Source organism: Ambystoma mexicanum, chromosome 1q, assembly GCF_040938575.1.
Source record: "Ambystoma mexicanum isolate Mex_15411 chromosome 1q, UKY_AmexF1_1, whole genome shotgun sequence".
Lineage (NCBI taxonomy): Eukaryota > Metazoa > Chordata > Amphibia > Caudata > Ambystomatidae > Ambystoma > Ambystoma mexicanum.
Genome location: NC_090922.1, coordinates 1,391,398,796 through 1,391,417,186, shown reverse-complemented (window position 1 = coordinate 1,391,417,186; position 18,391 = coordinate 1,391,398,796). Strand labels below are relative to the sequence as shown.

The 18,391-nt window shown below is 48.2% G+C and overlaps 1 protein-coding gene across 1 annotated transcript in view; it reads left to right on the top strand.

Annotated features, from left to right (window-relative positions):
* LOC138548034 (cytochrome P450 4B1-like) overlaps positions 1–18,391 on the top strand; it is a 567,791-nt gene that overhangs the window by 494,951 nt on the left and 54,449 nt on the right. The window contains exon 11 of the mRNA XM_069642251.1: positions 5,177–5,256. Within this exon, the coding sequence (XP_069498352.1) occupies positions 5,177–5,256 (80 nt within the window). The remainder of the gene's footprint in view (positions 1–5,176; positions 5,257–18,391) is intronic.

The following is an 18,391-nucleotide window of genomic DNA, read 5'->3' as shown; positions in this document are numbered from 1 at the left end:
GGCTCTTCTTCGCTGGGCTGAACTTCTTCGTCTTCCTGGTGGCACTCGCCATCGGTCCACAGATTCCGTGGCACCGCCTTGAACCATGACGCATTTCTCGTCACCTGGCGGCGTTCTCTTGTCACAGTCACCATGGTTCCTTGCCTGCCACTGACGGTCCATGGGAGCTCTTCATACCTGGCGTCCAGTTTCGACTTTATTGGATTACGCAGCATGACCACTTGGTCACCCACTTGGTGATTGGACGGCCTTGCCCTCCTCTTGTCGCTCATGTGGGCGTTGGCGCTCCTTCTCCTCCTTTCTGTGCGCTCTTCGTTGACCTCATCCGGGGTCCTGCTAGGATGATGTGGAATCGAGAATTTGATGACTGTTCCAAACATGAGGTCCGCAGGCGGTATGCCTGTCGTGCTGTGGGGGGTGACTCGATAGTTCCGTAGGAAACGGTAGAGGTCAATCTTCCACGGGCTGGCATTCGCCCTCGCCACTCTTAACACTTTGTTTATGGTCCTCATGAATCGTTCTACATCCCCATTTGCCTTGGGCCACCTCAGCATGATGTGATGATATTTTACATTGAGTTCATGCAGATACTGTTTGAATTCCTCCCCCGTGAAGGGGGGCCCATTGTCACTTTTAATGGAGGTTGGCAGACCATGGGTTGCGAACATTTTCTCTATGGCCGGGATGACCACCTCCGCTGCTGTGGATTCAACTATTTCGACTTCTGGGTAGCGGGAGTGGTCGTCGATTGCCACCAAAAGGTAGAGGCCTTCCCGTAGCTTGGAGAAATCAATGCTAATGGCCTCCCATCGGGCGCGGCCACGTTCTGCTGACAGAATTGGTTCTGGTTCCGGTGGGGCCCCAGTTATCTGGCAGGGTAGGCACGTGCTTATGAGTGTCTCGACCCGGTCATCAATCTGTGGGAACCATACCCTGTGCCTGATCGGAGCTTTCGTCTGTGCCATCCCTTGATGTCCCTCGTGGGCTAATGCCACTATCCTGTCTTGTATGCTCAATGGGATGACGATGCGATTTCCTCTTAGCAGCAGTCCGCTCTCGGTGATTGACAAATCTTGTCTGACGGTGAACATGCCGGATAGAAAACCCTTCGCTTCCACTGTTCTGTTGTGTGTGTGCTTCATGAACGTCTTCCAATCGCCTGAAATGATAGCATCCTTCACTAGGTCACAGCAAGGATCTCTGCGAGTCTCCGACTCAATGTCCTCGATGCTGACGGCCTTTGGCCTCATGGCGCGTACCACCTGGCATATATGCTCCTCTGTCTCTTCGGCCACTTGGACTTCTTGTGGGGTTGCCACTCGAGGATGCCTTGAGAGGAAATTTGCCGGGTTTCCGCTGCCCGGCTGGTAGACCAGTGCATAGTTGTACTGCTGAAGGTGGAGCAGCCATTTGGTGATCCTTGCCGGCGGGTGTGACGACGTACCTATGAAAATGGGTAGTAGGGGGTTATGATCAGTGATCATCATGAATCGGTGTCCATATAGGTAGAGATGAAAATGCTGACACCCCCACAGCACGGCGATGGCCCCCTTTTCAATGTGGGAGTATCTCTGTTCTGTCGCCGTGAGGGCTCTCGAAGCGTACGCGATGGGCCTTTTTCCCCCTCTTTAGTTACTTGCATCAGGATGGCTCCGAGCCCTACTGGGCTCGCATCCACGAACAGTTCTGTGGGGAGCTCAGTGTTGTAGTACACCATTTTTGTGTCGACGGACAGGGATTCCTTGATGTTTTCGAAGGCCTCCTGGCACTCCTGCCCCCACACCTAATTGGTATTCAATTTGGTCAGTTCGCGTAGGGGCTCAGAAAGAGTGGCCAGGTTTCGGATGAACCTGCCTCAGTAGGTGGCCATGCCCAGGAAGCTACGTACTTCAGTGGGAGTCATTGGCGGGCATGCGGCCTGAATGTCTGCGACTTTCTGGGGATCAGGGGAGATACCTGTGCTGCTGAATTTGTAACCAAAAAAAGTGATTTCAGATCTGAGGAATTCGCACTTTTCCCTGTGGATGGTTAATCCAGCGTCTTCTAGCCTGCCCAGTAGGGTCTGGAGACTCTTGAGATGTTCTTCCCTGTCAGGAGCGTGAATCAGGATATCGTAGCTCATGTTAAGGACACCGGTTATGCCCCTGATGACTTCTTGAATGGTTTGTTGAAAAACTTCGGCCGCTGACGATATCCTGAAGCTTAGGCGTTTGTACCTTCGCAGCCCTAGATGCGTTGAGAAGGTCGCAATGTAGCGAGAGTCCCTGTGAAGTTTGAGCTGGTGGTACCCCGCCTTCAGATTGACTTTGGAGAAGACACACGACCCTGTAAGGTCGGCCACGATTTCATCGATCGTCGGTGTGATGTGGCGTTCCCTTTTAATGGCAGTGTTCGGGAGTTGCATGTCTATGCATATCCGGCTTTTCCAGGCTGTTTGGGCTTCCTTGTTACCACCATTGGAGAGACCCATGGTGTGGGCCCTGTGACCTCCTCTATGATGCCGGCATCTTCCAGTGCTTTGAGTTCTCTTTCCACTTGTTCCCGCATGTGGAATGGTGTTCTCCTGTGCCTTACTGCTCTCGGTTGTACCGATTCATCAATATGCAGTCTGATGGTCTTGCCTTTCAAACACCCTATCCTGTCTTGCAGCTTGGGGTATTGACTTACGATGTTTTCCACCTCTTTTACCTCATCGACTTGGCAGATGAACTTGACCACCCCCAGATCCTCTGCTGCGTCCCCACTCAGAAGTCTCTCCATCCCCGCCTTGACGACGTAGATTTTCGACAATAGCCTGTTTTCGCCGTGGACCAGAGTGGTGCGGAACCTGCCAATGACTGGTAGGGACTTCCAGCTGCCGTACGCAAACAGCAGTGTGTCCGCGCTCTTTAGATCTGGTTGTGGTTTTAGTGTCTGGAATATGCTTGTGGGCATGACGTTCACCGAGGCACCCGTGTCGATGGTCATTAGAACCTGCTGGTTTTGGATGGTGACTACGCACTTACGCCTTCGGACAGTCTTTCTCTGTGGTGCTTGACCTTGGTTCAATGCAGACACCAGGCGATGGAATGCAAGGACATAACCCTTTTCTGTCTTTTTCCTTACCAGGGTCATGGTGCATGCCCGAGACATCATCGCCGTCTTCCTCCGTTGAGGAATTGGCTGCATCGACCCTCCTTGCTCTGGCCCGCTTTTTCTTCTTGGTCGCGTTCTTTTCCTGAGGGTTCTGTGGTGCCCACTGACCTGCATACTTTCGCATAGTGGTCCTTCCTGCCACATGCTCTGCATGTGGTACCCTGTGCAGGTCAGTTTTCGTCGGTCATGTCGCGGTCCACCACACCAACCGCATTCCGTGGGCCCTGGGACATGTGGTTGCCACCGGTTTTGAGCGTAGCCACCGCCAACCTCGTCCCTTGTGACTTGTCTGTTGGTGATCTGGGACACCATAGCTGTGGTGAGGGTGGGTTGCAGTTTGTGTAGCGTGGCCCCCATGTTGGCAGCCCTGGTGTGTGCCAGTTCCCTTTGTCGTCCCAATTCGAGGATCCGTTGGAGGGGAATGCCTCTCTCACTAAGCACCATCCGCCTCAGCTTTTCCGATTGAATGCCATTAATGATTTGCCTCCGGATATCTTTCTCGACGTTGGTAAATTCACAGGACATGGCCAACTTCCTTAACCGTGTGTGGTAGGCATCCAGTGTTTCATCCTCTGCCTGAATAGTAGTGCAAAATATGAATGTCTCATAGTCCGGGTTTAGTTGTGGGAGGAAGTGCGCCGTTAGGGCATCTTTTGCACTCAGATATGCGTCCTGGCCATCGTCAACGTTTAGGGAATTGAAAATGCGGAGTACCTCATCGCCCACGCTTAGCAGCAGGTGCGCCTCCATCTTCCTGGCAGTCATTATGTCCTTGCATTCCATCGCCATTTCGAACTTTTGGATCCATAGCTGGCACCTGGGTCCACTTGACGATGGGTCTGTAAAGGGGTTGAATGGTTGGACCAGTGCCGACGAACCTCCTTGTGGGCGAGGCTGTGGTGATGATTCTTGGCGGCGTGCCGGGTCCAGGGGTGGATGTCCCGGTCGCCATGGCGTAGTGCACTTGTTCCTCCTCGGTGTGGATCCTTGGGCGAAATCCGCAGATTGTACCACTGCGCAGTGGTGGCCAGATCCGGCACTCACCTCATGTGCTCCCGTCAGGTCAGGCACGTTATGCCAGTTCCAGGCCTCCCGTGAAGTTTCCTGGAGCTCCAGGTCCCTGTGGAGGTGGATGGGCGACCAGGTGCTTCCACGTCCGGATGGGGGGAGGGGGGGCACCATTCACCTCGTGCTTGGTGGATGCTGGTGTGTTGCATCTGCCCTTGGTGAGCGGATGGCACCGAGAGAGAAGGAGAAAAACATTTTTTTTTTTGTTGTTTTTTTTTGGGGTGGGGGGTCACGTGTGTGATCCCTCCCCCACCAGGTGTCCAAAAATTCATGCGCGATGGTCGTGGGCCATCTGCATTTCATTGTTCGCCGAGCTCGTGTGTCTCACGAGCTCCACCTCGTCGCCATTGTTACATGGAGGCCCCGTGGCCCAGTGCACGCGGGGGCGGGCATAGAGTGGAAGATAGGCCGCGCGGCCTGTGTCGCAGCTCCGGCGGGAGCTGAATAAATACGCAGCACACACTGTGAGAATATGCCCGGAACTGCCTCCCGTACTCGGGGGCAGGGCTTTTATTGGAGCGCCCTGCGTCACCCCGTAGCGGGACGCAGGGCGGATGCAACAAGCAGCTAAAACATGACCTCTTCTGATCTTCCTCATCTCAGTAGTTACACCTACACAATTTCTAGGATGAAGAGGGATATACAATTGGAGTAATGATTACTGGTAATTAATCAAAGCAACATCTCCTCTGACTTTCAAAGTCCTATTATTTACATAGGAAGATATAAAAGGAGTCATGATAATTAGCAGTAAGCAATCAAATCATGGGCGTGACAACGTTCTGTTGCCAACATAGTCCACACATTAAATGTGGCTTTTAGACGTGAATTTTACCTTTGTAAATTGTGTGAAAAGGCAAAATAATTTTAATTTTACACACATGTACTGCAGGGAAATCAAGCTCAAACTAAAATGCAAGCCGATTTGTGGCGCAAGAATTGTCTGTCATTTAATTGATTCCTTGTATTGCAGGTGTTTGACCCTTCAAGATTTGCAGCTGATGCTCCCGAGAGGCATTCACATGCCTTTCTGCCTTTCGTGGCTGGACAAAGGTAAAATGCAGCTATTTCCCATGACGACCATTTTGAGAGCTTTGCTTGAGTAAAAGGGGACTCTTGGCATGCAAAGAATAATGTGTTTTATCTCACTGATTGCTCCCACATTTTAAGCGCTGCAATATCAGGGTTTGTTATTTGCTTGTTCAGTGGTATTACATTTATCGACAGCAGTGCCGGATCAAGGTTATGTTATGTTAAAGGATATTTATACTGTACACTATCACCACCAGAGTGGTCCCCTGGCGATCTGAAAACCAAGAGGGTTGGGTAAGTTAGTGGGACTTAGCGGGAGAAGGCGCAAGAGAGCTGTGATGTGCTGTTGGCAGCTTCATTTCAGTTTACATTGTTCGCTGAGCGTGTTTTTTTTTCTCGGTTGGTAGCTGTCGTGTGCTGTTGTGCGAGGCTATGTGTGGTTTGCTTCATTGTTGCAATGTAGTGAAGTGTGTGTGGTGTGTTATGCAGTATAGTTATGGTTGTGTTATGTTTAGAATTTGAGAGGTGTGAGCAGAGGGATCAGATATTTAGTGGGTTTGGTTAGTGGAGGCGCACCATCGTACCTCTTATGATGTGGCCACCTGTGATACGCGTCCCTGCTAATGCTGTATATTGTGGTGCTCTAGGAGGACAGAGGGTCTCCCTCCTTTATTCTGTTTAGGGTTGTGAGTTGTCTGCAGGGCTAATTAGAAACGGTGCCCCTCCTCCACCCAAGTCCTGGATAATTTGTTTCTGCACTGGTTTGGCCCTTTGGCCTAAACTGGTGTGCACCTGCCACCTCCTTCCTTGGCCCCTTATGGGGGGTGTATGAGGAGGGGGGCGTGGTGGGACATCTTCCCTGTGCCCTTGATCTACCTGGCCCCCATTGTTTTTTTGTTCAGTTGCCACGCTTTCTCCTTCAACTCTTATCCCATCTGTCTGCGGTTCAACCTAGGACCCTCCCATCTCCCTCTTTAGACTCTGTTAAGGCCCTCCATGGGAACTCGGGTCTCCCTCTCACTTGGAAGTCTCTCCACCTTCCTGCACTTGTCGTGGTATGCTTTAGTCCTCCGTCTTGTGATGTGTGTGTTCATTCCGAGGTGTGTGGGTGTTGCTCTTTCGTTTTCGACAAACAGCCAGGTTTTTAGGAGTTTTCTGAATTTTAGATGGTCATTCATGTTTCATATTTCTCTCGGGAGGGAGTTCCACATTTTTGACATTAGGCAAGAGAATGCTGATCCACCAAGATTTGTTCTTGTGTACTGTTTTGGTTCCAGGAGGATGTCATTGCTGGATCTGAGTGTTCTGGTCGGCTGGTAAATGGTGATTTTCTTATGTACGAATTCTGCTTCTTGACCGTGGATTGCTCTGTGTGCTATGCACATAGTTTTGAATGTGATTTGCTTTTTGACTGGCAGCCAGTGTAGCATCTTTAGCGCAGGAGTTATTTGGTCTATTTGTGATCGTTTGAGGGGGAGTCTGGTCTCTGCGTTCTGTATACATTGCAGTTTCTTCAATAGATAATTCGGCATTCCTAGGTATAAGCTGTTGGCATAGTCTATCCTGGTCATGATGCGAGAAATTATGGCTATTGTTTTGTGCGTAAAGGTGAGGAATGTTAGGATCTTTTTGATCGTGTGTTAATGGAAGAAGCAGCACAGCAAATAAAGGGTTCCTTGCCTCCCACTCTGTGTCATGTAAACTTAAATATCAGTCTGGGCCAGCACCTACTAAAGAATCACTCGGGCAGGCGTGATTATTTGATAGGTGTGGGCCAGACTGATATTTAAGTTTACGTGACACTGAGCTGGTCCTTAAACACACTTACAAGAGCAGCAGGGGGCTCAGTTCTGCTTTTTTGATGATAGTCTTGTTCTTGAAGAACAAGTATCAGCCAAACAACATATCTGTGCCCCCTGCTGATCTGCATTTATGGGGGGTTGGCTATAATGCTGTCAAAATGTTGGAAATGGGGCGGCAGGAGGGGTGGGGGGAATGATGGAGGGTGCACTGAAAACTTGTGCAGGGTGCTGGCAGACCTTGGTCCGGCTCTGATTGACATCAGGAGTCATTCAAACTTTTGACTTCAAGATGCACACAGAGCAAGTGCTTAACTCGCACAGCTATCTTATTGGGTCGGCACACTGGCATAGGAGGACCCTGGTATCTCGTTCAAAGGGTAGGCGGACCCGCCTCAGCCCTGACTCTGACTTTAGAAAGAAATTGTGTCTTTCTAAAGTCGGGGGCAAGCGCTGGGGCTGAGCTGCAGTGTTGGCTGATTGGTGGGCGCAGCATGATATGGGGGTGATCCTGCTCCCCTGCGCATGTCAGGAACCAGGAAGCTCTCTCTGCTTTGTGGTTTCTGTCTGCGTGTAGTGCGGGATCCAGAGGCCGGGAGTGAAGAGGACGGAGCTGCTTGAGGCAGCAAGTCTGGTCTGAAGCTGGCCCGGGAAACAGGTAAGATAGTCTTTTTTTGTAATATATATCACTGAATGCATGTTGTGCATGTTGGATGTGGATATATGTATGTTTGTGTATATGCGTGTGTGCATTCAAGCTTGTGTCAGTCTATGTAAGTGTGCGTATGAGTGATAGTTCAGTGTGAATGGTGTGTGTATGTATGGGTGTAAGTGCTTGTGTCGCATGAATGAGAATGTTGTGTGAATGGAAGATCCTTGAGTTGGCCTTCGAGAGTTCAGGCCACTCCGGCATCTGCAAGAATTCCTTTTCCCCCATGATGTTTACTGTTGCACCCGAATCAATGATAAAACATAACTGTTTGTTTCCCAGATGTACTGCTATTCTGGGTGCCTCCCTTGTGTCCTTCTCATCCTGGATGAGATTGACGTATTCATGCAGGTGGTATTGGTCATAGTCGTCGACACCCATGTATTGGAAATTGTGTTGATGTTCTCCGTAGGTCTGGTACATGTTCGGGGGCTCGTCGTATTCGTCACCGAAATGGGAGTACTGATCGTATTGCTCATAACTCTGTTCGCTGTCCTGCGGGTGATCCTCTTCCATTGCTCTGATGTTTCTTCGTTGCCCTTGGTGGTAGGGTATGTTTGGTCGAAATTGATGGGTCGGAGGCTGGGGTGGGTGGCCATACGTCCTGGCCTGAGGTTGAGTGTTGAGTTTGGGTGTGGGAAATGGGCTTCTTTCTCTCCAGACCGACTGAAAATGGCCTTCTCTGCCAAAGTTGGAGCATTTTTGTGACAGTGCTGGGCAGGTCCCATAGTGCGGGAAACCCATGCCAGACCGGTAGCATTGTCGCTGTATGCTGAGGCCCATTTCGTTGGTGATCCTGTTGGGAGTGGTCCCCCGATCTGTGGGCCCCCTGAGGTGTCGGTGTCGGTTGGATGGCGGCGGTGGTCTGCCCCTTTCAATGCTTATTATTTGGGTTCCCTTCAATCAACGCCACCTGCACCTCCACTCTCTCGAAGATTCTAGCCATCTCACTCACCTCGTCAATGGAGAGGGGCTTTTTTAGTAGTTGTTTCCTGAGGGCAGGCAATAGGCAACCTTCAATCACGCGCAGTCTGATCACCTCGTCAGTGGAAAATAAGTGGAATGGGCCTCTTCAGACGGAGGCGAGTGATGAACTCATCGATGCTTTCCTCCGCCTTTTGTGTGCATTGGTTGAATAGGTATCTTTTATAGTCTCTGTTGGTTTCAATTACGAGTTTCTTGTTGAGGGCGTTGATCAATGTGGTGAAGTCAACCTTGTCCTCTGGGGCAATGGTCTTGACCAAGCTCTTTATTTCGTTAACCACTAGATTAATGAACATGTCGTTCAAATTCAGAGAGTTTTGTTCCCCTGCAGCTTAAACGAAGTGCTTAAAATCTTCCATCCATTCGGGTGTGGCTTTCATAGCAAGGCCACCTTGGATGAGGGGGCGGGAGTGGGTGCTGGTGCCTCTGGGTTGCTCATGATGACAGGATTGTCGGCAGATGCCTGTGCTGCTCTTGAGGCTTGGGCGCATGTGCACTCTCTGGGTCATTGGCCTGGGACTGTGGGCGTGGTTCCCGTGTTGGGATGGTGTCTTGTATGTGCCCTTCTCCCGGCCGTAGATGACACTTGCTGAGTGGTGACGGTGGTGGGCATAGTGTCTGCTGGGGATATGCACTGATCGGTGGTTATGCCACTAATTTGTGTAGTGGTCCATGAGGACAACCTCATTGATGGCTGGTGTGCATGTGGGGAGCACCTGCTGCTGTGTATGGGTCGCTGTGCACTCACTTTCTGTTTTAGCAGTGTGTTCATTTTTTTCTTTCTTTGAGGCATGTGGCAGCTTCTGCAGCCACATGCGTTGGCGTCTGTGGAGCAGTAGCACCAGCAACCGGGAGGATGCCTGGAATAGGCTGCTGGTGGATTTCCACGCAGCAGAGTGACGGAAAGGCACTAGAGCGGGCCCTCAGCGGGATCGGTGGGCACCGCAGGACGTCGTCGGGTCAGGGGCCGCATGTATGGAGGTGGTGGATGGCCACGGAGGTGGTCGTGAGGCGGGATCGCCAATTTACACCCCAGGAGCATAGCACTGGAGGCGGGGTTGCATCTGGAGAGCAAACGTAGTGGGATCACTGCTCCACGTGGACGACGTGTAATCTGGTGTGAGGGGAGAGATCCTTGTCGGCAGTTGTTGCCAGCCTCATTCATACACACAGGACGCAACACCAGATGGATAGGGAAAACACGTCTACTATTCAGTAGCTACATCGGAACTGCCAGCTCCTCTCTGGCTCCTCCCTTTCCCTTTTCATCCTCCCGCTTCCTGCCAATGCTCCTGGTGTCTCCCTTAAAGGTGCAGAGACCTGTAACACTCCCGATAAACCAGCCACGAAAGGAAGCAGGAATGGAGTGGCTGCAGCTAGCTAACTGCAGCCAGCTAACTGCAGACGCTCCATTTTTGCTTCTCTGAAATGCATCACCCTTTTTCGATCTGTCTGCTTCTACATCTGAATATTTGGATGATATTGGCTACTAAAAAGACTTTTATTTAAACTTTAAAACTTGAGAGCCTTTTTTCAAGGGAACTCTCATGTTTAAAATGCATGGTTGTTTGCAACCTCAGTTGTGAGCACACAGCACCATAGCTCAATCTCTTATGTTATATGTACCAAATAGGGCCTATTGTGGCACTGTAGTACTACTATTATTTCTATTACTGAACAGAATTCTGATTCCAGTTTTGCATTGGTGCTTCTCCCTTTACGTCCCCTACTCTTGGTGACTTGACATTTTTTCATTTGTTACCTTAAAAAATGTTTGTCATGCATCACATTTCAACCACTTTTTCCACATAAATGCACCATTTCATTCTAATATTAAAAAAGTGCTTGTGGGAGAAACCCACAAAACCTTTTAGTTGTTTGGAGCACTCTTTCTATACTTCTGCACATTTGTAGCAGACGTATTACACTGATCCAATGAAAAAAATCCTGAGCTGCCATTGAGTGTTTGCTGTGTTTGTCATGTGGTAGGAGTGGAGGAATGGTTGCTAGCGGGGGTTTCAGTGATTCGTGTAGGCTTGTGCGACTTGTGTTTGCTTGCATGAGTTAGTCTTAGATCTTCAAAAATACACCATATTGCGTTCCTGGCCCAGGGTGCCTCCGGGATTGGGGAAAACGAGATTGAAACCACTGACATAAACTTTTCTATTGGCTCATCACTGCTCCCTTCAAAATATTTGTCTGCTAACTCTTGTCTCCATGGATTCTATGGAATATTTGGAGTCTGAAGACCTCACAGAATCATTCTGCTCTATTGAAGACTACTTGGCTTCAGTCGATAACAAACTGGCCAAGGAATTGAATGGGGTTACTGACCAGGTTCGTTCTGATCTGAATGGTGCCACTGAAATGTGCCCATAAAGTAGGAGTGGTCCCTCTAAATCTACATTAAAAGACAAATCTACACCTATAGAAGACGATGCAATTGCTGAAATGATGGTGACAATTAAGCTCTCGAAGGGAGGCGATATGTCACTTCATGATAATGAGCACTAAAGCCATTACTACTGAAATTATGAAAAATGTAAAGACTGGGTCAAAGTCACAGCGACCCACCCTGTCCAATGGTCCAACTGTGGACTGCTTAGGGTCAAAAATGGATGAGCTTTTGGGCTCATTCTCTCAGAAATTAGGCTCATCTGTGTTCAAACACAGAAGTGCCACAATGGTCATGACCACCATAGTCATCAGAAACTCTAAGGGTGATTCAGCGGCAAGTGGCCATCAAGCAATCGAGTTGGAAAACAAAGCCAATACCAGCACTTGGACCACCCATGGGAACCAATGTGCCAGCAACATTTCGAGTAACACAAACAACGCCTGCATACGCTCTGGAGGTGCGAAATGTAATCAAAACTCTCGGTTCTCCAACAAGCTGGTCCCCTCACTAAATGATGATCTATCAGTTCCAAAACCAACTCAGTGATCTATACCCATCAAGAATCAGAGTCTTATGTGGGTAGGCCTGCAACAAATATTTGTCTTATTCAAAAGAAGCACCATATGTTGTAAAAAACAGGGGATAATGACCAGATTTTAATTTAATAACGATAATAACAATAATAATAATAATGTGTTATTTGTATAGCGTGTTTATCCAAAGCACTTTACATAGAACATTTTGATATGCAGTTATGATATGATATAAGTCATTTATAACGCACCTGTATACAAGTATTTCTAGTTGCGTCAAGACAAGGAGGGGTACCAGAAGGAAGACAAACAACAATCTTACTAGCCTTGTGTCATTCAGACCACGCAAGTGTGGGGAAAAAGAGGGGGAAACAGAAGTACCAATTGAAATTGGTACTCGACACAAGGTGCAGTGCACCTATAACTCATGAGGATGGAGTTGTTATTAAAAGATTTCTTGCAAGCTGTCATCTATTTAAAGAAAGGGGTTATTCAAGATCAGATCCTCTTGGAGAAATGTTTAGATCTGGCCAAGGACTGATATACTACTAGATAAAAGGACAGATAAGGTGGCAGAAAGACAGGATCAAACAACAGCTAGTGGTGTATTCAGTGGTTCATGGGTGTCAACAATGTTGACGTAAAAAGATCTAAGGAGGATACCCAGAAAGACGAGTTGTGTGATATGGCTCAGGTGAGACCTCAACATAAGTCTGAGGTGAATAAGAAATCGCAGATGGCTGTCTCAGAGATAAATGATGTGGGAAAAGCATCTGCAAACAAGATCCATGCAGTTGGTACCAATTCTACAAAGCTGAAGGACTATAGAAAAACAACCCAGATGGATCCCATGGAAAACTGGATAAGGCAGAATCTTATACGCACCTTTGAGGGTTGCCTCCATGGCAACAAGAACGCCCATAGAAGTAGACTTGATAGTTTTACTGGAGAATCTTGGAATTATTGGGACCTCAAATCAGATGTTGTGTTTACTGCTTATATTTTTTGACTGTATGTATTATGGAGGATGCAACATAAGAGTGACATTTGCAGACACAAGCAACCGTAACATATTTTCAGATAAACAGGATGTACTCTAAAACATGTGCATTGAAGTATTGCTTGATAAAAGAGCCATGCATTGCCACCTACATGACCACTGGTATCTACCTGGAATTGACCAAAATCTCAGAAAGGGCACCCTTGAATCCCAAAATGGCCATTTAAAGCAATTGGCGGGACATTATCCCATGGAAGTCTTATACGTTTCACAAATTATCCATATGAATCCTATAGCCCTAGAAAGAGCAGTGGTTGGGTTGCCACATTTGTTCAAGCAATAATGTTGTATACAGAATCCCTATCATGTATACATTACCTCAGACAACCAGCAGATGGTGTCACAAGTCTCTCCCCTTCTCACCTGTTTTTGTTGTTTGCTTGAGACCTTCTTTGGTGACTTCTTTCGCACGGTCCGGGATTTGTATAGACCCGTGCGCCGGTCTTCGGATTCCAGCGTGAGGATGACAATCCAACTCCAGGATACGTTCAGATGTACAGGACGGAGACCAGGAAGGAGCAATGTCCGAGCTCGGAGACACGGAACGCCGTGACCCGAGGCGGGCGAAAATCCTGGAAGTTCGAAGGTAAGTTTTGAGGAAAGGAGGGAAGGAAGGGGGATTCAAGGAACCGGGAAACAGGATGCAGGTGAAAGCCCCGAGCGAACTCCATCAACACACGTCCAACCACAGCAAGTGGTAGGGTTGAGATATGCAGAGCCACGGGGGCGTGTCTGTTTAGTAGAACGCAGAGTGTGGAGCGCAAGGGCTAACAAACAGTGTTCCGTGTCCGGCAGCCATGTTGGAAGGATTACTGCATTCAATCCCCTATGTGCCAGGGACCACGAAGTCCAGAAAGGACGTAGGTGACGGTTCATGACAGTATGCCTCCTCTGAAGTCCAGGTCCTCCGGGTTTGCCTGGATGGATAATATGGTATCTTCGAATCAGCCTGGGGGCATTCATGTTTGACACGGGTTCCCAAGTGCGCTCACTGGGAGGTGAACCTTTCCACTCAACCAAATATTGTAATTGGCCACGTCGGTACCTAGAGTCACAGATGCTGGAGACCTCATATTTGAGTTGGTCATTGACAATCACTGGGGTAGATCTTGGAGCAGTTCGAGAGGGCTGAACATATGGTTTTAACAGAGAGATGTGGAAGACTGGATGGATCCTTTTCCATGATTCTGGTAGTCAGAGTCAAAAGGCCACTGGGTTGACGATTTCTTTTATAGAAAAGGGCCCGTAATACCTGGGAGCCAATTTATTTGGTCATAGGTGACGGGGAAGGAGTTTTGAGGATAACCAGACTTTATCGCCTACTGAATAGGAAGGCCCAGGTCTTCTTTTGGAATCTGCATAATGTTTAACGTCTCTTTGGGCCTTTTCAAGGTGTTCCTTTGCTTCTTTGTGCACATTAATTAGTGTTTCAATCCAGGAATCAACTGCAGGTACTGAGTTAGGGTGTGGAAGAATGGACGGTAGAACTGAAGGATGAAATCTTTGACTGCAGAAGAAAGGACTGGATTTGATAGCTGAATGATCTGAATTGTTGTATGCAAATTCGGCCACAGGTATTAAGAGTGACCAATCATCCTTGACCTTGGTGGCAAAGCAATGAAGATACTGTTCCAGGGTTTGGTTTACTTGTTCAGTGGCTCCATTGGCCTGTGGGTGATAACCCGAAGACAAGGCACGTTGGATTCCCAGTATACAACATAACTGTTTCCAGAACTGGGATATGTACTGGGGTCCCCAGTCAGAAATGATCTTGGATGGTAGCCCATGAAGCCGGAATATGTGTTCCAGGAAAATTCCAGCAAGTTCAGATGAGGTTGGCAGTTTGTATAAAGGTGTAAAATGAGCCATATGAGTGAACAAATCAATGGTAACCATTATAGTTGTGCACCCCCTGTAAGAGGGTAGTTCCACGATAAAATCTGTGGCAATGATTTCCCAGGATCTTGTTGGTATTGTTGGTTGGAGCAGGAGACCTGCTGGTTTTTTGTTATCATGTTTGTTTTGATTGCAGACTGCACATGTTTGGATATGGATCTTGATATCATCCTTCATCTTTGGCCACCAAAACTGTCTTTGTATTAGATGGAGAGTGTTGGTGATGCCACTATGTCCTGAATGAAAAGTATCGTGGCATAGACTTGTGATCTTTTGTCTCAGTCCAGGAGTGGGAATGATCAAGCTATTGTCCTTAAACAGGTATTCGCCCTTTGTTTTGAGATTCCACCTATTGTTTCTCTTAAACTCCTTCCAAGGTTCAGAGGACTGGGTTTGAATTCGAATATACTCCAGAAGGGTAATTGATTGGGCAACAAATATTGTGTGGGGAAACATCTTAGGAAAGGTCTGATCTTCAAGGGGTTCATAATCGGGACGTCTGGATAAGGCATCGGCTATAATGTTATGTGTTCCAGGAACATGATGGATTTGAAATTGGTATTGGGCAAAAATTCTAGGGATTGCAGGACTTGAAGATTCCGATGGTCAGTGTGGACTTGTACTGGGTGTTTGGCTCCCAAAAGAAGATGACGCCGATCAGTGAAGGCTTGACGGATGGCTAGCAATTCCTTTTCCAGGACGGAATGATGAGTTTCACTGGGGGTCAAGGTGCCAGAAAGATAGGCGATAGGCGATAGGGTGTTCTAACTTGTCGCCAAGTTCCTGTTTCAGGACTGCCCCAATGGCGTAATTGGAGGCATCAGTTTCGACAAGGAAAGGTCGATCAATGTTAGGTTGAGCTAGGATGGGAGCTTGTGTGAACTCCGACTTCAACCGCTGGAACGCCGAATCTTGGGCAGAGGTCCACCGAAAGGGGGTATCTTTCTTTAACAATGTAACAATGGGATGCACAATCTCAGAAAATGCTAGTATAAATTTCCGATAGAAGTTAGCAAGCCCTAGGAAAGATTGGAATTGTTTTACAGTGGTTGGAACAGGCCAGGATAGAATGGAATCAACCTTTGAGGGGTCCATTCCAATTCCTTTTGGGCTAAGAACGAATCCGAGATAGTGAACAGTTGATACATGGAAGAGACACTTCTTGGGTTTAGCCAGGAGCTTGTGTTCACGTAGACGTTGTAAGACTGTCTTTATGTGCTCTTCATGTTTCAGGTGGTCCTTGGAGTATATCAGTATGTCATCCAGATATACAATAACAAAGAGGAACAGCATATCAGAAAACACCCGATCCATAAAATGTTGGAAGATTGCTTGGAAGATAGGCCATTAGCACGTTCAAAGGGCATAACCAAGTATTCAAAGTGGCCAAAGGGTGTTCTAAAGGCTGTCTTCCATTCGTCACCTTCCTTTATGCGAATAAGATGGTAGGCACCCCTGAGATCTAATTTCGTGAAGACGACTGCACCTCTGACTGCTTCCAGGATGTCAGAGATGAGAGGCAATGGGTAACGATCCTTGAGAGTACACTGGTTAAGGCCACGGTAATCTAGGCATGGTCTAAGCTCCTTGGAATCCTTCTTGGGGACGTAAAATAGAGAAGCGCCCGCCGGGAACTTGGATGGTCGTATAGTTCACTTTTCCAAGTTGGTATCCAAGTATTCCCGGAGGGCCCTTTTTTCAGGTTCTGACAAGATAAACATTCTCCCGAAAGGGATTACTGCTGAAGGTTCAGTATCAATGGCACAATCCTGAGGTCTGTGTGGTGGAAGAGCTTGAACAATGGCTGTCGAGAATACATCTGTGTAAGCCTGATAGGCTCTGGGAATCCGGATGATGTTAGAAACAGTGACTGGAATTTGCAGAGTTTCTTGAGTCTTCAGAGAAGCTTGGTAAGGTGTTTTGTGATAAGCAGTGGGACATACAATGTTCAGAACCAGGAAACAAGGAGCCTGCTGCCCAATTGATGTAGGGGTTATGCTTCTGTAACCAGGGCATGCCTAGAACTATTGGATAGTGGGCCGACCTTATGATGTCAAATTTGATCCTCTCTTGATGGTGGTTTATGGAAAGTATGATCTCTTTAGTTTGAAGGGTTATGGGTCCCGAAGACAGGGGTCTCCCATCAATAGCTTCTACAGGTTGCATTGTCTCTCGAGTTTCATGTGGAATGTTGTGAGAAGTGACCCAATCATGATCTATGAATATGCCCATCGCTCCGCAATCCACTAATGCCAGGATGGGGTAAGATTCTTTCTTGGACGGCGATAGGAATACCTGTAGAATCACAAGATTATTTTGTCCAGGAGAGTTCAAGGAAGAAATAGATGTGGAGCAGACATCTCTCTCCCGAAACTGTGCCCCATTGTCACGACCCTCGCCCAAAACCCCCTCTGGCAAACCCATTGGCAAGGTGGAGGCAGGACTCGGGCCTCTAGAGCCTGGCATCCTCTTCAAAAGCCCTCATGGGGCCAGTCCTGGCGCCTTTGGCGCCATGCTCATACACCATGAACAACAATGTGCTTGGGAACTACTTTATTGTATTGTCAGCCAACATGGAGGCATCCACATAGCTTGGTTCCTAAGAACCAAGCTATGCGGTCTAGTGTTTTGAGTGTGGCAGGCCTGGAACTACTTTCCCTGGTACTACTTTACCTGGGCTATATAAACCACATACTGACTGCAGAACATGCTTCGTGTTACTTTGCAGCTTGCAACGTGACGCTCACCGTGTCCAGGTATTCCCTCGAACCTCGGAGAAGCAGAACCTGCAAGGAGACAAAAGGAACATCATTAGCAGCAGCATTTTACCTGCAGTCATCTTTAAACACTCGCAGCTACTGAGAACAGCTTCCTCGAATCTGCACGCCTCCCAGATAGAACGACCTGAAAGAGGAAGATGGAGACAAGAGACATTTACAAATTACGAACTGCTCAAAAGGCTTGCTGGTTGGTCGCCTCTCGGCTGGCACCACTCCGGACATTCCACTCACGCTGAAGAACACCGCGACCTATAAGGAAGGAAAACACAGGTTAGCAAAGGCAAGACTTCACAGCGCTGCACATAGCGCTTACTTACCGCATCATAGCGCTCTTAATGTGCCATCATTTACCAGCGGGGCTCAACCAAGCCAGTTCACCGCGCTGAAGCTCCACATACCTAAGGGAGGAAAAAGAGACATTTTAAACAAAGAAAGGCATGCAGGTTAGCAACAAAACTAAAGAACAGCAATAAGACCTACAATATCAAACGGGCCGGTGTCAGTGAAGTAACTGGACCGCACTCGCCCATGAAAGACAACGCGCCCCTGCAAAGAAGGCAGGACGGAGAGCACGCCTAATTCTACCACAAGGTGAGGAGAGGGCGCCAGAGGGACTGAAAGCATACGGGGGTGGAGGGAGGATACTTACCCCAGTCGGTCAGTCTTGAACACAGTCCTCCTGTATTTTCAGGCAGAACCTTGCCCTCAGACCACATCAGGGCAAAGCTGAGAAGCATACCAGCGAGTAACCCAGCTGGGTGGCGTCCCTGTGGATACAAGGTGAGCGTAACAGAACACGAAGCCTACCATACCAAATCCACCTGGGTGCCATGGAGACATCAGAAATGGACCAATTGGCCCAATTACTAGGAGAGCTTTGTGCTGAGGTTCATTCTGCCTGACAAGAGACTAATGCATTCCGGAGAGACCTAATAGTCACCAAAGAACGCACGGAAGAGATTAGCAGGCAACACTTGCAATCACAGGCAGGAGAGAT